Source organism: Xiphophorus maculatus, chromosome 10, assembly GCF_002775205.1.
Source record: "Xiphophorus maculatus strain JP 163 A chromosome 10, X_maculatus-5.0-male, whole genome shotgun sequence".
Taxonomy (NCBI): Eukaryota; Metazoa; Chordata; class Actinopteri; order Cyprinodontiformes; family Poeciliidae; genus Xiphophorus; species Xiphophorus maculatus.
In genome coordinates this window covers 18,011,943-18,035,349 of record NC_036452.1, presented here as the reverse complement: position 1 = coordinate 18,035,349, position 23,407 = coordinate 18,011,943, and the positions used below count along the sequence as shown (strand labels likewise).

General features: G+C 38.5%; 1 protein-coding gene across 3 annotated transcripts in view; it reads right to left on the bottom strand.

Annotated features, from left to right (window-relative positions):
- The window catches only part of ca10 (carbonic anhydrase 10), a 366,634-nt gene that overhangs the window by 239,317 nt on the left and 103,910 nt on the right, over nucleotides 1-23,407 (bottom strand). For all 3 annotated transcript variants that reach the window (XM_023341541.1, XM_023341542.1, XM_005806710.3), the window contains one exon: nucleotides 19,327-19,401. In XM_023341541.1, coding sequence (XP_023197309.1) covers nucleotides 19,327-19,401 — 75 coding nt within the window. The remainder of the gene's footprint in view (nucleotides 1-19,326; nucleotides 19,402-23,407) is intronic.

The following is a 23,407-nucleotide window of genomic DNA, read 5'->3' as shown; positions in this document are numbered from 1 at the left end:
CGTTTTAAAAAGGGGACAAAGTTGTGATCATAATTCAGCCTTAAAATTATCAGAGCAGATATGAAATATAATTAACAGAAGTCCCAGGCCCATGTATGCAAATGAAGTATGGTTGAAATTTGATAAGGAATGGGTCTATTTAGTCTATTGTAAGTTTATCAGCTTCAGCAGTTAAAGTTTCCACCAAAGATTATTTGGGACGCTCAGCTGCTGCTAAAGATTTTCTGATTATATTTCATATGCTACATTTTTTTTCCTACAGCAACAGAAAATATGGAGAAATTTTTAGTGTGCAAAGCAGATTCTCCCCATCATTGAACAGTAATTGTATTTTATGAGATGGAAAACCGTTCAGGAAGAAAGGTTGGATGGGTAAATTAAACAGTTTCATGGAACATGAATGGAAATGCTTTAATTCTTAGATTTTAGAAACTTGGATGTAATCTTTTTTTCAACCCTTTTGTTTCCTTTTCTGAGTGTGTGTGTTTTGCGTGTGAATGTATCTTTTTCTAATTGTAGGCAGCCCCTGAATCCTTCAGGCTCTCCTATGGACCTAGATTATCTGAATGCCACATTCTGAGCTGGATCCAAAGTTTTTACAAGTTATTTTTCAAAGATATGCAAGATACAAAAAACAAGTTTCCAATAAAGAACAAAGTGTGGTAGGTATTAGGGTTCTACCTACCAGTAAGAGTCCTTTGGTGAGATTTCATAGTTTAACTTTATTGCAACTTTATTCACAAGTTGTAAGATCAATTAAAAATCACCTAGCTAAAGTAGCAGGTCATTTTAAGCTATTTCTTTTAACAGATGTAAATAAAAGTGGAAGATCAGCTGGTTTCCACCTGGTAAAGCCAAATTTAAAAGCTAGAACAAAGCAATTGTTCTTTGAAATTGAAAAATTGAAGACAGGCTTTCCTAAATGCTTAGGAAAAAGGCAACTTAACTTCTCTTGATGCTTCAAGAAAGCTTCTTAAGAAAGACATTTGAATTGAAGCGTACTGAAGAAGTCTATCTGATGAGAAGCAAGACATCTTGAAATCACAAAAGTCCAGTTTCCTTCCTCCTCAGCATACAGGACTGTCAGGTTCTGTATGGGAGACCTACACCAGAATGACATGGGCTGTGTAACCTGACTGAATGACAATGGACATCACACACTGATCTATAAACTAAGATTCCAGAAACAAACCAATTAAGAACTTATTTTACAAAATCCAGAGACATTTGGAAACTTAGAAAGAAGAAATGCAATTTTACCTACTTACAGTCTAAAGACAACCTTTTAGCACTGCTTTCTACCATGTCTGGAAGTAAGGGGTAGAGCATGGAGGCCATTCTGTTATTCTTCACCCACACAACCTGCTTCTTGTTTCTAACTCTCTGCTTTTACATTATGAATGCTCTTCAGTTGCCAAATGGGATTTAAATGGACTTCATCTAGCAATTGCTCTTTTTCTGACAACAGTGTGTCATTTGAGGTGTGCTACGTATGATTATCTAATGGATTTGATGGAGCAGGATGAACTTGCAATGTGAGGATGCTTTAATACTACACTGAGTAATGCTTTAAAACTGAACATATTAGTGTTGGGAGTGAGGAGGGGGGAAATCAATATAGCAGTTTATGAACCTTTCTAAATTGTTGACAAGCATGACTACAGTACATGCCATATCAGTGACGTAGGTCAGTGATGTTCATAAGAACTTAAGACCATCTACTGTACATTAAAGACATTTTCAGGTTCACCTTGTAAAATTACTTCTGTCACTCTTTCAGTAGTCAGCGTAATGAGGAATTTAACACTGAACACCTTTGGCTAGTAATTGCCATGCTAAGGACCATGCTACCTCTGACAATTAATAAGGAGGGTTATGTTATTGTCACATGTATAAAACTAATTGAGGTGTAAAGAGTCTGCAGTTGTTAAAAGTACAGTGGGGAATCTAAATAGTAAAGGTAAATAAATCCAAAGATTCCTCTCTTAAACAACATAAGTTGCTAGATATAATATTTAAAGCAACGATATGCATCCAAGATGTCATGTCTTCATTAGCCGCTCGTTTAACAACACAGAAGCACAGAGTACACCTTAGGTTTTCTCAATTCATCTATTGGTTGAGTCAATTGCACAGACAAAGTCTTAGATTTTCTGCCCACTTTGTTTTCAGTGTGGGCCTCTAGTTTTCTTCTCTGTCAAAAGCTCCTTCGCAGTTTGAGGGGAACATTTGCTCCCTGCCAATATTTGTCTCTTTGTAGGTGTCTTGTAGCCTTTAGGTGTTTTACTAAAGCTCATTCTCTAACACAGTCAGAACTTTGAATCAATGATGCTACTTTCACTTACCAATCCGATGGTTTGACTGATTAACTTGTGGAAGGTTTAGGCAACTTAAAGGTGTGGCTGTTCACAAAGCCATCTCATTAACAAAAAGTGTCGCCTTTAGACTACGTGCTTTAAATGCTCTTGCATTTTTGCATTTCCAAAATTGTTTGACCTAAAAATGTCCTGAGTCAAAATTAGAGAGTCTTTATACCAGACCGACCAAAATAAATTAATTTCAAAACAGTTACTTAAGCAGTGCTTACAAAGATCCTTTGATTTTCTTTGCATTGGGATACATATTTAACTTAAATATCTTTTAATCTTGTTCTGAAATGCACTATTTTCTTTTGTAGAACTACATTTAACATGAAGTCATGATTTATGAAAGGAGGAACTGCTACTCCCAAGAGACACGCTTTTCTCTTTAAAATTTCCCTGCACTTGAGCCATGTTGCAATAAATGCAACATGGCTAAAGTGCAGGGAAACATGAATGAAAGAACAAACGCAGTGGAGGCTGATGCTCCAGCCAAGCAACCATTGGATAGCTGGACAGAAAAGAAATAAATCTACCAGCAGAATTGTTTCAGCATTAGTATATACCGTTAATCTTGCAACAATTCTGCTTATTGTGCACCACGTGTAACTTTTTTCTTGTGCTATTACAGCTATAAAAAAAAAAATCTAGACAATAATATTGACTAAATTATCCAAATCTTAAACAGGAAACTTAAGGAGTCATTGAAGCACTCTGCAAACCAGCAGCCCAGACAGACACATCACAGTAAAAGACACTGAGGTATTTACTGGCAGTATTTCCTAAAGGTCTCTGCATATTTGGCCTGAAAGAGCTAAACTTTAAGCTGATATTTTAGCTTTGGTCATAGAACTCACATTAGCATCTGAAAATGATTGCCAGTGCTGCTGAGATCACATCAGGCATTACTTTAAATTTTGGAAATAATGAGCAACAGTTTTGTTCTGTTTGAAAAAAAATTAAAAGTCCACACAGTTACCTCAAATTTTTTTCTTTGCAGTTAAATGTATTTTAGCAATGCAATTCATGAATATCCTTACAGTATTCGTAATGTAAAGTGTGCACATAATAGCATCATAGGGTTTTCAAAATGTATTTTGTTGTAATTAATCTTTTTGATTTGGGCTGTTTCCTAATTGGGCAAGAGGGCCGACTAAGTGCTATGGACTTTGAAAGCACAATGTCAACTCAGCTGGACCAACCATGTGTGTGTCACCAAGAGGGGGTCAGGCTTAGCTAGCTTATCTGGCCCTTAGGTAGGATTGATGTTTCCCCTATTGTGTGCAAATGGTCTGACCAAATAGAGTTGAGCTATACTTAGTTGACCTCTTGTGTGGGCCCATCAAGTATTTACACCATTGTGTACTTATAATGGGGTTAAATAATAATAATAATAATAATAATAATAATAATAATAATAATAACAATAATAAAGCACTTTCAAGACTTTTACTGTGCTGTGTGTGCCTTTATTGCTTAGTATCTCACATGAGCCCTGACTGCATTTCCTACCTATGTCACAAAATTGCAACTTAAAAATAGTCAAATACACAGCTAACATTACTCAGTAACTTAGAAGCATTGAAACCACAGCTCAATATCAAAATGATATTTTCCCTCCTTTACTGGTCAGCAGCAGTAGAGTTAATGGGGCACATAAATATGGTGTATGTAATCAATGCTTGCGTTTCAAGACTATAACTTTTGTAATGTTTTGTCGCAACAAAAGCAGTTTTTGGCTCGACTAAAACCCGACACTCCTATTCCAAACTATAGACTGGCCAGGATGACACTTATCTGTAAACCACTGGCCACTTCTAAGGAAAAAAAAAGAAACCGAAATATCAACAACCCCATAAAGTTCTACGTAAGATTAATCTACCAGGAAAAAAAGATGCTGAAAAATATCAGCACATCAAAGATCTAACTTGACAATGCATTTTGTGTTAATGAAGCATATTGGTAGGCTCGTCATAAAGCATGTGTAGCAACACAGCTTCAGGTAGATCCTGACCATGTGGACGTCTTCATATGTTTAAACAACAATACCAAAATGTTTCAGAGTTGCTGGTGATCATCAGTCATTAGGATGTCTAAAAAAATGTGTTAATTTCAGTAATTCCTTCTTTCAGACACAACTTGATTATCGATGTTTAATTCAAATCAGTATATTTATGCAGCGTCACTTCCCAACAAACCAAATCTCAAGACACTTCACACGACAAAAAAAAAAACCTACATTTGCATGCAAGGAATATATTGTCAGTTCAGTCCAATCATCCAGAAAAGTAAATTACAAACATTTCAATTTAGTATTTATTATAACGCTGCTGTAAAATTTAGTTTGTAATGCAAATGTGTGAAATAACTTTTCATCTAAAATAAAAACAAAAAACAGATATTTATTATGATGATCCAACCAAGCCTTGCTTAATCACTGAAAACTGTCACGTTTGTGCAAAACTGGTGAAACATAATCGAATAAAATTTTGCTTTTAATTAAGATCAAGTTCTGCATGCTTTTGTTGTTCAGTAAATAGACACCTGAAGTGCTTAGCGATATGGTTGGTTGGGCATCCAACTACCACTGATTTTTCTGTGTTGGAAGCCTTCACAGGGTCTTAGTACAAGCTTGAATGACTTCAAATGTCCTTTGTCTTCCTCTTGCTTGGCACTTAGGATGCACTCTGCGGTTCTGCCTTCATAAGCAGGATGAAGGAAGTGGCAAGCCTGGGGATGCAGCTTAATCTCAGTATCTCACGGAGCACGCTAGTCAATGCAACACAAGTCCCTGATATAGTATTCAGCTTCTGCATTCTGCTGACACAACCCTGCAGATCCTCGAGGACAAAAGCAAGTTTTATCAGTGATAACTACCGCTGTGGTGATTGTTTCATTCACCAGTGCAGGTTGCTAAAATGCAGATTGACAAAGCTAAATCTTCATAAACGGCCACGTGAAGAACAAAACATATTGCAGCTGCAGTTAATCTGTCTGAACTGTAAAGTTTATTAAAATGGCTTAACTTAAGCAGAAGCTTTGTAAGTGTTAACTTACAAAAGGGTAGTTGAACAGATGCTATGTGCGCAGTGTACTTTGACTCTCCCGAATGCCACTTGGAAAAGACAAAAAAAAAAAACATTGCAGAGCCGCTGACAGAGCAGTATATAAGCAGAGCGGGTCGTGAAGGGGAACCAGATGTAATCTTGTGTTTTTTTCCTCTGTAATCTTCTTTGTACTGCACCAGGCTCAGATGAACGTGCATTATTTGACTGGTATCAGTTTGTAATCCCTTCAGTCTAACGTATCACTATCATTAAAGGCAGTACTCTTTGGCGAGGATATTCATACTTCGGCTTTTGGAGAGATTTGGGGGTTTTTTTCAGACTTTAATATGTGGGGAGCCTTGCAAGCGTGCTTGGGCTGAATGCTGATACACATTTGGGTCAAATGCTAACAGCTGAGAGGCCGTGATGGTTTGGCAGATGGAATTCACACTGAAGATAAATAACAAGCACAGCATCTGTGGGTGATGAATGAATAATTAGAACAGACAGATAGGGTGAACTGTGAATAGAAACAGTGTTTCTGATGATAACGTAACTGGCTTAGACTTGCAGAAGATGCATTGCTTTTCAAGTAACTAAGTCAAGAGTTTTGTTCTTTTTGCTTAAATGAAGAGAGGAGATTCTTCTTCTATTCACAGTTCCTTAAGAATCCAAGTATCTTCAAATCAATGTAAATATCTCAAGAATCTCAGATAAATTCACCCACACAACACACAACACAAACCCCCCCTACATGAAATACGTTTTTATCTCAGCAAGAGAGCTTATTTATATTTTCTAATCATTTTATAATACTCCCTCGATGTAAGGATTCTTTTTAAGTCATTTGTCGCTTTTGCATGTTGATGGGAGGCAACTGCTAATGTAACTTTCTCTGTGGCGTTTGCATATTCTACCCAAACGTGAGTTGGTTTTCTGTATCTAGTCCAGTGTCCACTAAGAGTGCAAACTCATCTTGTTGGGTCAAGCATACCTAGTTAGTAGTTGCAACTGTCTTTTGCCATGATGGTAGTACACCACTTTTTCCAACCGTTTAGAAATGAGGTTGCAAAAAAAATAAATTAAGCAAACATCTAAAAACAAAGCTGACTTCAGACCACCCACAAATGGTTTTAAGCTTCTGCTCAACCAAGATTGGCCACAACATTCTGCCTCATGCAATACAGCAACCTCATCTCGGCATCTGTGCCTGTGATCTTAGCGGAGGTGCTGAAGTCTTTATAGCACCATATGCAATGTCTTAATGAATACATGCAGGCTGTCAACAACAAAAGACGGGATAGCTGCTTTAGTAAAGTGCCATAAGGGATGTCATGGCCTGATGACATTTATGTGCAGCACAAAGGAGGGAGCATTGTTCTGCCACCATTGCAGGACACTGAATTGGATTATTTGTGGCATCATGGTGTGAGGAAGCCATGAAACTTTACATCGCGGAGTGATTCAGAGGATCCTGATGACGGCATGAGCCACTGACAGGTCTTGCCTCTATTAGGACGTTACTAAGACATCCACAGATAGTACATCTGTCTATGCACTCCCTATGTAATGTTGAGTTCCTCTGTGTTAATAAGCAATCCATTATTTATCCTTTCATTCTCCTTCTCTCCCGAGTTAAGTTTGTGTGGCATTGGCTTAGTCATCAACCCCAATGCAATGCAGAACTTTCCTATTACAAGAGACGATTCTGAATGCTTGGCTACACCATAGCAATAACAGCATAGTAAGTGTTTAATTGAAAAATGTGCATTAAAAGCTCTCACTTGTGTAAAATTATATGCCTTAATAAGAAAAACCAACAGGTTTTTCTAGGAATGCTATGCGACAGTTATATCCACAGTATAACATAAAGAAGGAAGCCACAACTCGCCTCTATAGTGGTGCAGTTCAGTTCATCGTGCATTAAAAGTCGATGCGCAGGGCTCTTTCGTGCCCATCAGTATTAGAGGAGCAAGGAGTGAGAGTGTGCAGTACTTGAGAAACCTTTTATTGATATCTGAATTCTAAGCCAAATGGAAGATATGAAAAAAAGGATGTGTTTCAATAGGGATAAAGTGGAGGGGCCAAAGTAACCCACAGAGCGAACACAACTTAAGTGATCAGAGGAGATGAAAATGAAACGGTGAAAAGAAAGTTTTCTGTCATTACGGGAAGCAGAAGCCACAGCAGCTGTGATTGACAGATTCACACCAACCCGTGCAATTGAAGGATTTGAAGGAGGTGAGGAGAGCGACTGCACCCATCATCACAGGGTTACGGCCAGCTGAGAGGAATGTTTTTTCAATTTCGCTTCTTTTCTTCCATTTTGCCTGCGCCTTTAAGATCCCCCTGCCCTCATTCCCTCCTTCCAAATTTCAGCTCTATTCATCCCTAGTGCTCTCTTTCTCTTAACCTCCACTCGGCTGCCTCTGCTTTCATCTCGGCGCTTGGTCCAACTCGGACTTGACTTCTCTCCCTCACAACTACCCTCCCCTCTCCTCGCTCTTCAAACCCTTGCAGTGCGTCTACCTGTTCTCTCATCTCCGTTCTTTCATCTTTCCTTCCCAACCTCCCTTTGCACTCTTTTTCTCTGCTGACATTTCTTCAATTCTCTACTTCTAACTGCGTCTTTCAAACCGTCTCCTTGTTTGAACTATAAAACTTTGCTTGTATTCTCCATCTATTGATCATCTTCTTATGTCTCCAATTATCTATACCCATTGTCTCTTAACACCTTTGTCCCCTTCTCTGTTTTTCCTGTTTGTTTACCTCCTTTTGCTCTCAGTTACCTGGCTTCGATTTTAAAGCATCATGCACCCACATTAGTATGATTTTTTTTTTGTAAAAATTTTAGATCATTCCTCACACAATGTGTTGAAATGATAGATATAAAAAATGAATTAAAACCCAATTTGATGGTAGCAAATTGTACATTCCATGCAAAATATTAAAAGTATTGTTGCACTATGATTTGCAGTAGAAGCAACATTCAAACAGGTCATATGTTGCTTGACCTTTGCTTAATTAGTTCGCACATCATACTTGTAAGTGTTCCACTTTGAGATGTTCAGCTAGGAGGTTCTGGATATGCATATTGGGTTTTAGTCCTGGTAACTATTCAGAAGCCTTTTGCTTACTGCCTTCATGCTACTTTTGATGCCATTTTGCATACTTTTTTTTTTTTTGTCAAGTGTCGTACACCGCATGTCTCTTTGCTATAGGATTCTCCATCAAACGTCCTCTAGAGTGCACAGAGTGAACACCCACCCCATCATCTGGTGCCATGATAATTCCTCAGTCTTTTCTTCAAAAGAGCAAGTTAGAACTGCTTTCATCCTGTCATGTATTCATCATAAGACACATGTAGACCCATTCAATTTCCGAGCGTGCTGCTCCTGGCAGTGTTTTTTACTGTGGGTCTGTGTTGGTCTATGGGTTTTTTTTCTGAAAGTGGTGGGAATCATCATAGCAACCAGAGACATTATAATTTATAACTTTTCATGTATTACATTATTTAGAAGATTCTTTTTTATATATATATATATAAATCAATCCCTGCTGCTCCCCTATGTCTTATAAAACGTTAGTATTTGTGTGATATCTCGTTAGAACTTATTACATTGATCAATTACTGAGAGGCTCCATTGGCACACTTTAAATTATCTTCTGATATGTTCTTGTCTCTACTTTCTTTAACTTTTGTTTGCCCTACAATCTCTCCTTCCACCTCCTCTCTCTCTCCCTGCTCCAAGTCATTGGAGGGTAAATAAAGGGGAGGTTATGAGAGCCTTCCTGTCTGAACCCTATCCATCACACCGCCACTTAATTCTAACAGCTGTCGCTGAGAGCATGTTGGTGTGTGTCTTAGTAAGAACCTTTGTGTGGCCACAGGCCCTGAGTGTGTGTACGGATGGGATTTTTTTCCCCCAAATATGGCAGTGGTAATTGACAGAAGCTTTACAAAAATGTTAATGTGATGCTTGGGCATCAGCACACCACGTTTCTCTCCGCTCTGCTGAAACTGAATTATTTTCTGTGTGCAAGTTCTTTGGGGCATTTCTGACAGCAAGCAGGCTTTTCGCCTCAAAGCCTCTCCGAATGTGAACGAGCAGCGTGTCAGACACACACTTATACAGAAGAGGACAAACCACTACAGCTACTGCTGCTCACACAAGACCGTTGTGTTGCGAGACAAGAGGGGTGTCCATCAAGCTCCAAGAGCTGTCACATGCAGGACTTCTGAAACAGAGCTGCCATTCCGGTAGAGATATTGCCCTAATGCAAAGAGCAAACTGTTCAACCATTTTTCTGTATGTTATATTTCTGGATATTTTTCTCCCTTTTGCTTCTCTATTTCTTATTTCTCTCTATTACTTCCCCTTATGAGTTCTAAACCGTGCTGGATTTTGCTTAAAAACAGAATTTTGAGTCTTACGTAGCAGTGGACAGTGACTTCTAATGTGTACAACATAAAAATTTTAAAAAATTCTAAATATTTTGTTGACCGCTCAGGTGTATAAGCCTTATTTGACCATTTTGAATTATATCGATTTTGCTTGTATATCACCTAAAGACAGTTTAACATCATGGCTGTTATACTTGACACTGTTGTCCTGCACCAAAAAGGCCCTGGGCTCTTTCTGCCTGGAGTTTGCTTGTTCTGGATAAATGGAATCTGATTAAGTCGTTCAGCATATTTATGTGCTCCAACTTCCCTGTTGCCAACAAGAATAGTGGGCATAGATAATTCAATTCAGTATTAAGCTATCTGATTTCCCTTAAGAGTGACCCCTAGAATACTTATATTGCAGACAATGGGTCCATGAGGACACCTGTTCTTCATGAGAGTTGAGTTTTGAATTTTCCCCTTTTGTTTTGCATTTGGCTACCATTAGATGTAATTTTCTATTTTAGGTTAAAAACAAAGTCATGCATTGATGATTTATTGTCAATTATGAAAGCACATTTTGCACAACATCATTACTCATTTTCAAACATTGATACTAGGCAAATTTACCAATTTATAATTTGTTTTTTTCATACAAGCAATTATACTAAAATGTCCAATTCTTTGATTACTCTAATGGGCAGCACCAGCAAATGAAATTTGCCTTAGTCTGATTATTCTGTACGATTTGGAAGAGTAATGGTTCTTATCCTGTAGAAGAAGAAGAATTACTATGATTATTGCTTCTGGCAAGCTGGAAAAATATTGAAGCTATTAGAGGACATGAATTTGTAGATTTAATTCTTTTTTTTTTTTTTTTCAAAAAACAGAAAATATCAGCCGTCATGCTGGACTAAGCTGCTGCCTCTCAGAGAACCTGAAAGCCTACAAGAGCTTTCACAATTTACACTTAAAGTAAAAACAGATCCAGTGTTTTATCCTTCCCATTTGCCGATACCTCAACACTAATAGTTTGGGAAGGTACATCTGTGTCCCAAATTGAAAAAAACATATCAAGGCAGTGTTTCAGTGGCGAAACTAGTATTTTACTGCGATAGGTGGCAGGATTTCCACTGGGGCCATATCTGTTTTGCTAGATGTTGACTGCCCTTAAAAAAAGTCTCATGTGTGCAATACCAGCTGTCAGAAAGCAGCCCCATGCACTCTAAAGGCACTCACCTCACCAGTGAGAGGCCTTTTCTCATCAGACCTGTCTGCAGCAGAGTGGCTTCTGCAAATTTCAAAGTTCGATATTTTACTTGCGCAGCAGAGGCCGGCTTCAAAATAAACCGACAATAGACAGCAGCTAATGGATATCCTTTTTCATCGCACAGATTTGCCAGCGACAAATGCAGACTCGCCCTGCTGGAGTTTTCTCTGCTTCCTTAATTGTTCTTCGATCACTGATTGCTACCTGAAGACTATCTTGTTACCTCCTAGACATTTACAAAGTACTGGCTAATTAGCATCTTCCATTGATTGATAAAAGGAGTTTAGCTGGATAAGTAAAAAGAGAACAAGACAAACACTTGAGGGTATTTTTTTTCCTCTTTTCTTTTTACAACCCAGATTTTTGACTCTACAACTGGAATTTTGTAATTGGTGGTTGGTTATTGTCTCAGTGGGATGTGAAAAATGTTTTTTAATCAGCTCACAAGCCTGCAGGAAACACCGCTGCAGCTCGTTTGCTGGTACAAAAGTGGACATCAAACAAGAAATCCCGGGTAGGAAAACGGCAGATTAAACAGAATTCAAATGAGGAGCTGTGATAAAAATGCACTGATGCCTTTAAAAACAAATCAGATGCAGAGATGAACGATAAGACCTGATAATTAGATCGGCTGCTCTCACTTATAAGATCAAGCGCTCTCCTCCGTGCTTCGTTAAGACTTAAAGTGCAACAATTTCCTATCATAATCAAAGAGCGACTGACACGACTGTAGCACTGCACATGGTTTCAGTGTGCACGTAATTTCAAAGAGAATACTCAGAATGATATAAAATAAAATTTTTCTAAAAATTCAAAAAACTACAGATATTTTTTGTTAGAAATTTTTGTGTGTTTCTCATATTGGTTGCCTGTTGGGTACTGAGGAACATCAGAGCATCAGTACTGTGTCTGAATGCATCACGTCTGACACATGAACAACACTTGCTTCCTTTTGAGGTTGTCTAGTGTGTTATGTTCTGTGACAGTTTTCATAGTGTCACCTCAACATTCATATTTACCATTTCACCTTACGTTGCTAAAGGGCAAAAACAAAACATTCTGATCGGCCTTTTTATTCACAGAATATGGATATCTGAACTTACCAGTGTGTTTATACTGAAATTAAACTAACATGACATGCATTGGAATATCAAAATTTGCTGGCAACATAGAGAAACCTAATACAATAAATTAAAACAATTATCTGTTGAACAACAATAAAATACCTTTAAGCATTTAATTTAGATGCCATACACTTGGGAAAAAATTACATCTACTTAGAGCACATAACACCAGTTTTAAAGTCCCTCCACTGGCTCCCTGTAGCTCAAAGAATAGACTTTAAAATACTGTTAGTTTGCAAATCACTGAACGGCTTAGCACCACAATACATTAAAGATCTGCTGTTGTTGTATCAACCTTCCAGACCCCTCAGGTCTTCCGGTTCTGGTCTGCTCTGCATCCCCAGAACCAGAACCAAACGAGGAGAAGCAGCTTTCAGCATCTATGCACCACAAATTTGGAACAAACTTCCAGAAAACTGTAAAACAGCTGAAACACTGACTTCTTTTAAATCTCAACTAAAAACCCACTTGTTTAGAATTGTATTTGAAACGTAATCAATTACAAATTTATTGATGGAACCTGACTTAATGCTGTGTTTTGATTATTGATTCTATGTTGCATTGTGTTTCTGTGTTTGTAATGATGTAAAGCACTTTGAAATGCCTTGCTGCTGAAATGTGCTATACAAATAAAATTTGATTGATTGATTGATTAAACCAGGGGTGTCCAAAGTCGGTCCTCGAGGGCCGGCATCCTGCACGTTTTAGTTCTCTCCCTGGTAGTACCACCAACCTTTTCAGCATGTTAGTGTTCTTCTTGGGCCTTCTAACGAGCCATCATTTGATCCAGGTGCGTTAAACCAGGGAGAAAACTAAAAAATGCAGGATGCCGGCCCTCGAGGACCGACTTTGGGCACCCCTGGATTAAACCATGTAAATGAATTCATGTAAACCATTTAGATTTATCAAAAGTGGCTAATTATCTTCTACATAAAAACAGAAAAAAATAAAATAAACATGCCAATTTACTGTTCAGGTTTTCCATTTGGTGCCAAGAAGTTGGGTCATTTCACGAAAATCTTTCAGTTAAAAACCTTTTGAGACCGGTCAGAAGATATTTAGTCTCGCTACAGAGTTTTACCTGCACCATGGTTTCAGTGGTTAAGATTATGGCCTTACAGCTCGATGTAAGGTCATGATTTAAAGCATTGGCTTCGGCCTTCCTGTAGGGCGGCTCTATGTTCTCACACTGCTGTTTTAGAGTTTTGTACCAAAGTACAAAAAATCTTTTCCACCCATCTGGTAATTTAAAGTTGACTTTAGGTGTCTACGAATGTTTACATGGTTGTCCTTGTTGACCTTAGAAAGTACTACTGACATTTTTAAGGTTTGTGTCCAATTTATTAACAGTTTTATAGTGGATGTACTGTAGGATAGAATACAGGCTACTACAGCGGGTGGAGAGAGTTTGTTTTTGCCAAGATTTCACTGTTTTTTTCCCCCCTCCTGGCCTAGTGGTCAAAAACCTATTGTCTAAATGAATCTGAAAGTGCTGCTTGTTACAGTGCTGCTAGTTGGAGCCACTAAAAACATTAGGCATGAAAAGGTCAACTAATCTTCAGTGGTACAGACAGAACGTCTACATAGAATATAATGGCATTTTAGTAACAATTGTACAACATGACATGCACAGGAAGGCCATTCTGGAACCTTGTTTACTATCAGGTCATTGCTGCCATGTTGGAAGAGTATTTGTTTAAAATGTGAGACATAGAAAAGTCTGTCCAGTAGTACTACTATACACATTTTTTGATAACACTGAAAAGCAAAGTGTATAAATCATATACGCTTGTGTGGTTCAAGTCTTTATTATAGAGTTCTAAAAAGATTTGCATTTTTCCCTGGATTAAAAAGAGATTTTGATTAAAGAAAAATAAAAGAATGTTAAACTACCTTAGCATACATACATATATATATATATATATATATATATATATATATATATATATATATATATATATATATATATATATTCACTGAGCACATTGTCTGTTGACAATGTGCTCAGTGAATGTCTCAGACAACAGGGAACAGAGGTTGAGGTGCCAGAGATACCATCATGGGAGGACAAGCCCCTACATGGGATGTACCACCAGCAAATAACCCAAGTGGCTGATATCAGTAAATCCTACCAATGGCTGGAAAAAGCTGGACTCAAGGACAGAACAGAGGCCCTCATCCTGGCCGCCCAGGAACAGGCCCTAAACACCAGAGCAATAGAGGCCCAGATCTACCACACCAGACAAGACCCAAGGTGTAGGTTGTGCAAGGAGGCCCCTGAGACAGTCCAGCACATAACAGCAGGGTGCAAGATACTGGCAGGGAAAGCGTACATGGAACGACATAACCAAGTTGCAGGCATAGTGTACAGAAACATCTGTGCAGAATATGGACTGGAAACCCTGAGATCAAAGTGGGAAACACCCCCAAAGGTGGCGGAGAACGCCAGAGCTAAGATCCTGTGGGACTTCCAGATCCAGACAGAGAAAATGGTAATGGCGAACCAACCAGACATTGTCGTAGTGGATAAACAACAGAGGAAAGACGTTGTGGTAGATGTAGCAATACCAAGCGACTGCAACATCAGGAAAAAGGAGCACGAGAAACTAGAGAAATACCAGGACCTCAGGGAGGAACTGGAGAGGGCCTGGAAGGTGAAGACCACAGTGGTGCCTGTGGTCATCAGGGCCCTCGGGGCAGTCACCCCCAAACTGGACCAATGGCTACAACAGATCCCAGGAACAACATCAGACATCTCAGTCCAAAAATGTGCAGTCCTTGGCACAGCCAAGATACTGCGCAGGACCCTCAAGCTCCCAGGCCTCTGGTAGAGGACCCGAGCTCAGAGGATAAGAACCACCCGCGGTGGGTGAGAAGGGAATTTTTATATATATATAAATAAACAGGACCCACAGGCACTCTCATCCTAAAACCAGCTTTCTTGTGATCCACATTCTCTCTGCAGTATCCTTTCAAAAATGTAATAGCACAATGTCTTGAAGGAAAAGTGGCTTCGCTCGGTGTAATGCACCCACAGGCGCATTGAAAATAAATTTCATTCACATAAGGAACATCATAAATTTGAAGGGAAAAAAAAGTCCATCGCAAAGTGGGATTTTAGGTTAAACTAACACCACCAACAACCATAATCTATTAAAAGAAGAAGATTAAATCCATCACAAAGAAAGATGCAGCTACAACAAATGGAACTTTTTGATGTTTTGATGTACAGCACTTTGTATCAGCTGTGGTTGTTTTAAAGTGCTTTATAAATAAAGTTGGTATGGTATGGTAACTTCATGGGAAATAATCTTCAAGGTTTAGGAGTGTGTGGCTACAATGTAGCTCACCACCATCAGCATGTGAATGTGTGCATGAATGGCTGAATGAATGAAGTGTGAAGTGCTGTAGAGTCCTCTGGAGTTAATAAAGTGTTATAAAGTACAGCCCACTTACCATGAGAATATTTGACATTCTTCCATCAGGTCAAAGTCAGGGTTGTGTGCAGGGATGCCGAGTTCATCCACAACAAATTTCACTCATTCCCATCCTTATGGGCCTTTTGCTGTTCCCAGGTGCCAAGTCAAAAACGTGGCAACCTTGCCTCACAGTGTGCCTCAGCAATTGCTGTTCCAAACAGGGACGGAAACATGACTGAGATGCTGTTGTTCTTAACTGCTTCCACATTTGTTATGCCACTGAGAGAAAGTTTCATGAACAGACTGCAATCCTATCGGTGCCGCAACGGCTTTCAACACATTTTGGACACCGACTCATTCTTTCAAGCTTGTGAAGGAATGAGTCTCCGTGTCTGTGTGCTGGATTTTATATCCCTTAAACCATGAAAGTGACAGGCAAAACCTAAATCCAATGACTTAGGAGGGCTGAACAACACTTAGTCTATCTCTTGTGATTTTGAACAGTGGTATGAAACAACAGTAGAGTCAACACAGACAACCACATCCAAATTTAATTTTTAGTGTTAAGGCAACAGTGCTTTCAGAAAAACTGAAAAAGAATGATAGTATAATGAAACAGGAGAACTCTATTAATGACACTGAATGCAGGCTTTAACTTCTGCTATTTTTGGACCTTTGACATTCTAATAAGCTCAAATAGACTTAAAGCACAGGAGGTTTTAAAGTTTTAAGTTGGAGGAGAATTTAATGAGATAAACTCTTGTGTTTTTGCAAAGATATGCTAATTAGAGCTCTGCTGAATTATAAAATAATACATGAGACACAAACTAATGAATGCACAAATTAAAAAGAGCACAAATACTCTGCATGCTTCAACACACCAACTTAAAAAAAACACTACTTGGGGACACAGAAGTTGAATAAATGGTTGAATCATTGAGCCTGGTTGAAGCTGCAGGAGGAAGCACAACACTGAGGTTAGGAAGCTTTTTAACCCTGATTTAAGAAGTTAAACATTAAGACAAAAGGTGAGAGAGTGGAGGAAGCACTTGGAGCCGTGTGACCTTTAGCAAATTTAAAGCTAATTGAGAGTGCTCAAAAGGATAAGCAAAGGTCATCTTTGATGACACAAGTCAGAGAACGTGATTTCATCTGATTTGCTAATGCCAGGGTGCAAATGTTCCAATATGAAAAGCTGCAGCTCTCAGTCTCCTCAGAGAGACTCATCGGAGAAGCCATATGAGCCATTAACGGATAAAAAAAAAGGATCAGAGATGGCACAGGGTTCCATCTCTGTACAATTACCGTGTCGAGCTTCACATTTGTCTCTCTTTCTTCTGGAGACGGACAAAAAAATAGTTTTCCATTTTTATTCCTATAGAGTTTTCCAACTGCCAGTCAAACGGAGGAGAGGCGTTGCAGCTGTGAAGACTGCAAAATGTTTCATAAAGTATTCAAAAACTAGATGGTGCTAGCGTTTCCAGAAACTAATGCAACGATTCTCTCTCTCTCTGGGACGTTTCAGGTATGAGTGGAGGAGGAATAGTTATAAAACTAATTCTTTCAGATTGCAGCTTTAAAGAGTATTTTCATTCCTTTGATATGTCCCAGTGTGCACATCCAACATGAAATCCCACTTCACAGAGAATTCTTTTATCACAAGTCACTGTCCAAGTAGACGAGGTTCAATAGGAATATTTTCCATCAATATTATCCCTCTCTGTGCCAGCAAATTAGGCTCCATTTGGAGCTAAAAGGCCTCTCTCTCTCTTTCATATCCCGAATGTGAAATCCTGCTGGGTGCAGAACAAGGTAACTAGGGCTGGGAATTCTCTGCAGGGCCGCTGGAGAATCTCAAATAATGTTTTCACAGCTTTAGCTGTTGTACCGTAGTTAGGCCAGTAAGTTTGTCAAGGAGAACTGCTGAAAGACATGGTTGTGATATAAAAAGAGCAGTAAAAGAACCTACTTTCTTGGGGGTTTTTTTAGAAAGAAGGGTAAGCCTTTACCCACTTTGTGCTCCCAACACTACAACAAATGTTAACCTTTATTTGTGCTTCAGTTTCCTGGGGCCTTGATCCTATAACCCTCTGCCTTTAACACAAAAAGGTTTGTCATCAGATAAGGTGGAAGAACTTTAAGACTTGACTATTGTAATGGGAAAATTATCTTAAAAACCACAGATTGTATTTGGTCCTGTGTGCAAACTAAAATCAAGTACTTAGTTATTTAGCAGTAGTCTTTAAACATTGATTTTATTGATTATGTGAAATGAGCTATGAAGACCAACATGACCATATGTGAAACTACATAGTTTGGGGCTGAGGTCTCCTTTTGAGAAGACACAACACTGACTTAATACATTAATCTCTCCCAGAAAATCCTGAAGGAAAATATCTGACCATGCTTTTGTGATCTTATCTCCAAGCACTCTACCTAGTCTACCTTGTAATGGGTAAAAGGAGAATCATAATGAAGGTTTTGAAGTTATACAAGGCAACACGCTTTCATGTATAAGTCAAATGCTGATGAACTTTTCAAGGTTACAACTCGAATCAAGATGAATATCAGGAAACATTTACCAATCAGCTTTTGTCCAGTTTTGGTGAACCTGTAAGGATTTGCACCCTGTTTCAAGTAATCTGCTGCTACAGCCAATTATCTTTTTGCAGCCGTAGTCTACATACTTTGCATACAATCTTATAACTTTTTGTGTTAACCACAAACATAACAGCATTGATAATGAATTGACCTAGTGAGTGAATTTCTGCTTTAACATTGACATCACAACATAGAATCAAACAGAAGTCCTTTAACTGGTAGATCAACATATTTATTACTTGGCTAGAACAAGCCTTCACTTTCACAGTAAAAATAAGTCTTGTTCAAATTTAAAGTAAAAATAAATAAATTAATTAATTAAAACAATTTGCCTTAACTTCAAAGTTTGTTTTTTGTTATAAAAGCAAGGGTGCCACTGGTGTTAAAGAGGCAGTATTGCAGAAAAGTACATTTCCCACAGATATTACATTAAAATAAAATCAATGAATTTCATTAAATTTGTTTGCTTTTTCTTTAAATCTTGGTCTTAAAATTGTGGTATTTGTCAAGAAAACCAGATTGTTTCCCCACTTTTTGGTGGTTGAGCAGGAAAACACTGAAAGGACCATTTGTGTAACAGAATATGGTATTTAAGTACTACAATTCCCTGGCATCCCACACCGTGAGTAATCTGTAGCTCTTGAATTGAAACAAATGTTAATACTATATTTTCCCTGACAGTAAAACCTTACTTAAATATTTACAATTTGCTTCTCACAAGGAGATAAATTGCCTTGCACACACAAATTTGCATACAACTGCAGGCTTTATCAAGAGCCTCTCAGTTCAGAAAAAAAAACAATCTTAGGAAAACATTAGCCTCACACACACAAGATGGAAAAGGTTGGAGGTAAAGGGAAAAGCTGTCAGTCAATCATGTGAAAAAGCGTCAACTGTGTGGGAAGGACAAAGAGGTCTTGTCAGAATAAGAAAATATAACTCTTGCCAACGGCAAGGTGGCTCGATGCTATCTTAAATATGTAATAAGTGGCAACTTCAAGATCAAGCACACTGTGTTTGGAGTGTATGCACACGGGGGGTGGGAAGGACAAGTGGGGTGCGGTGTTCAGTGGGAAAGGCTCCACATATCAAAGTGCAGCATGCTGTTTGAGGCTTACCTGGAACAAAGCTCCCTTGCACCACTTCCTTGTACGCCCACCATCCTTCATGAATTTTCGGTAGGTTTGGTTGAGCTGTGAGGTAAAGAGAAGACAGAAGCAAGGACATCAGCCTTTTATGTGTAATACTGAGAGTACGAAGCAAAAACCATGTCCTAAAGGTTTCACAGACATCCGAATCTTGTTCTGAAGAAAGAAAAAAAAACAATTTCAGACACACCAACCCTCTCAGAAGAAGACCTCAGCAAACAGAGCTTTAGACATGGCTTAGGACTCTGCCGGAGTTCTTTTGTGGAGAATACAAGCTCTTACATCGAACCAGCTTAGCACTCTTAAGAGACTGTCTCTTGGTGCAGAGTCTTTCACGGCATTATGGAAATGCATTCTGTAATGTTGTGAGCTCCAAAAGAAAGCCTTAGATTAGAGCTGGGTGGTGCAGCATAATTGAGGTGACAACACAAGGTCCAAGTACAAAAAGGCAAGGTTTGACCGAGCATTACCCACTAAGAATTTGGGATATTGCTTTTTACACCTTTTCCAGTTAATTTCCAATACAGGAAAAAGGAAAGTTTAATCACAGTTCAGAGGTTGCCCTGCTTGGTTGGCTATAATGGAGATTGAGGTGACCAAACAACCCTCATCTTTTTTGCTATCCCTGTACAACAGCCTCACCGCACCAAAGCTGGATAGCTGGTTCAATTTCAGATGAGTGAACTGGCTGGACCAAGTCCAGAAAGGGTTTCTAAACAATCAGTGCAGCCACAAAACTCTGGAGCAGCAGCTCACATTTGAACTAAATCTTCACTGACTAAATGTCCAGGGCTCTAAAATGTTTGAGTTTTTGTCTTTACTCAAAATTATCCACAGTTCCTCCCACAACAAATTGAACAACTCCTTCGCGGCCTGGAAAGAAATTTCTCCAACCTAATAATGAACTGGTTGCTTCCAGGCCAACACTGCTGGGCCACAACAAACACATTTACTTTTTTCAAAACACAACATCAATCATGAAATTTAGCTAGAAGGTATTTGTTGGATGCACTCTTCTGGGGTATACCTCAGCTTACTTCAGTGGCTTGTTTGTGGAAAATAAAAGTCAGGATTTATGACCACTTAAGTGCAATCTATATTTAGGAACTGCACTTTACTTTATTGGTGTCTTTGGCAAAGACGTTCAGAAAATTAAATATCTATAATATGAGTAAAATAAATTAGAGGGGGTGGGGGGTGAAATCAATATTAAAATCATGTATCCCACATGACTGTATATTTGCTTGTTTAAAAGGTCTTTTCCTGTAACATTTTAGAAAGCTGAAACACACAGGAGGAGGTCTTTTACCCGTCTTTTGCAGAATTGTGCTTCCTCTCTAATGTATTCTTTCCTTCTGCCCTACCCACATGTTTTCTGTATAGTTAATTGGTAATTAAGCCTCATTTTTGGGTCATTCTCCTGTAAAAGACCAAATGAAAACTTAAAGTGTTTATTTCAAAGAGTTTATGATGCCACAAAGGCTAATAAGCTTCTCAGAACCTACAAAAGAGAAGTACATTCAACATGTCTCAAATCCTCCACCATGCTCAACACTCAGCTAAAAAAGTAAGGGAACTTGTATTTGCCAGAAATATTACTTTTGTAAAACCTTTTTATTTCTCTTCCAAATATATCCCCATTCATGAGAATAATGAATGTTTGGAAAGAGCAGCAAAGATGACCATCACTCGCACCCAAACCAAATAAAACCACAACAGCCTGGCACCTGTTTCTCAGGCTGGTCACCAGCTTGGTCACACACTGTTTCATCGCATTGCATCACATCCCTCAAACAGCATTGTCACAAGTCAGTTGTGTTCAGTCTGCAACACCCATGCATATCCCGCAAGCAGTTCATGGCTGCAAGATGCCACTGCGTCGGCGCCACTCCATGGTAGTGAAGGTAGTTTCTAATAAACTCCACTCTGAGCCCACTGCAAGAGTAGAGAAATAGGATTACCACTAGTTGCTAAATCTCACCTTGGCATATCTTTGTATGAAGATAATTTTTTCTAGCCACTTTATCACACTGGGACTAAAAAAAGCTGTTTGGAAAAGAGAATTTGGTACATTTTCCTTGGGGAAAACGTTGATACTGAACTCTGCTGCTCAACCCAACAAATGCATTTTTCTTTGTAATGTGGTCCAATTAAGGAGAAATATACAAGCTTTGCATATCCTAATTTCCAGACTGTAATCCATTACTTCGTTCACGCACTATGAACACTGCAATGCGGCTAATATATGGGTTTTCACCAACAGGTCTCAGAAGGCTGGACAGCTGTGTGATGAAGAGGACAGCATAATCTCAAGAGCAAATGTGCCTCAAGACGAAAGTGGCAATGAAAGCGACAACAAAAGACACCAAGTGTGTGTGTGAGCCTGTTCAGTTCAGACACTGACAAATACTTTAGTGGTTTTAGTCAACGCAAGGAAAATGAAGATGGCAATCAATGGCTTTTCCTGATAGTCTACTTTATTTTTAAGTAGTTTGTTACAGGCCGTGTTTGGAAAAAGAAAATGTATGTCATTAAAAGGAAAAAAGGAAAAAAGTCTTAGTGTAAATATATCCAGATGCAATGTGAACTTATGTAATATTTTTTCAGTTAGGTGCATATTCAAATGCACTCAATACTCTGTACTTGTTGTACCAAGCGTATATTCTGAAATTAGTACCAGCACAGTAGATGTATAAAATCTAAAAAAATAAATCAATTTTAAAAAATCACAACCTAGTATTGGCTGTGATGGGCTACACAGAGGATTACAATTGCACAGTTTTGTCATAAAACATTTGTGAAAACATTTGTTGTGTGCAAACCAATCAGCTTATGAGAATGTCCATCATTTCTTTTTACTTGAATGGAGGTTATTATTTAAAGTAGCAGTTACATTCACCTATTAAGATGACATGCGTCAAAAACGTACATTTTAATTTTCATCATAGCCGCATGTGACACCCTGTAATTTACCTCCATCTCTTTAAGAACCTAGCTCTGGAGAAATGTATCCAAACAAAAGAGAAATATATTATTTCCACAATTTAAGACTATAATCAAAGCATTCTTTGAGAATTCAAAACCATTTCAGCTGACAACGGGCTGTAATTTATGAGGTTTATTACTTTTAATATTACAGATTCAGTGACTAATATTGGGAGCTGTTTTGAATGTTTGCCATTCTAAGTTGAGCAAATTCTGGTGAGCTGTAAAGCAAAGTGATGTACCTGCATTTGGGAGAAACAAACAAATGTTCCCAAAATACTAAAGCCAGTATTGAGGCCATCAATCATTGGGAGGAAAAAGAAAATCTGGGTTAATCACAAATATGACTGCAGAATTCAAAAGCAAGAATTGTGTGTTTTCTCAATATTGAAAAAACACAATTTTATTTCTTTATTTTTTGCATAAAAAAAATAAAAAGTTGTAACCCAAGAATTAAGTTTATTCTCAAATAACAGGAGGGAAACAGCAAAGATCAGGCTCTTGTTTTTTTGTGTATGTGAACAATCCTCTGCGTAAATGGACTCCATTTATTGAACGAGTTGCTGGTCTGACCACTCGAAGCACTTTTACGCTCATGTCTCAATTAGCTATTGTCACACATACTTGCACTTCAATTCACAGACTGGTGATGTGAGATTCAGTGTCTCATCCAAGAACTTTTACAAAACAAGATGGAAGAAAGGTGGAGTCTAATTCACAACCTCCCAACAAAAAGATGATCACCCCAACATTTATGGAAAACATTCCACAGTCATTTTCAAAACCATGTTACATTTAAAACCAAGATGGTAATTAAGATTCTTTAACATACAGCCTTGACAAAAATCCTGTAGCCTGCTGTAATCGTTGCCTGGGGACATGCAGTCAATAGGTGAGCCACAATCATTTCCTGCAGCTCAGCAGAAGGACTGTGAGGAGAAGGTAGAGCAAAGTGGCACAACAGGCCGCGTCCCATTTCTCACAATGACTGGCTGAGGCCTGAAACACGCTTCCTGACATCAGCAAAAAAGAAAATGCTTTCGATCTATTAAAAGGAAATGCAGAC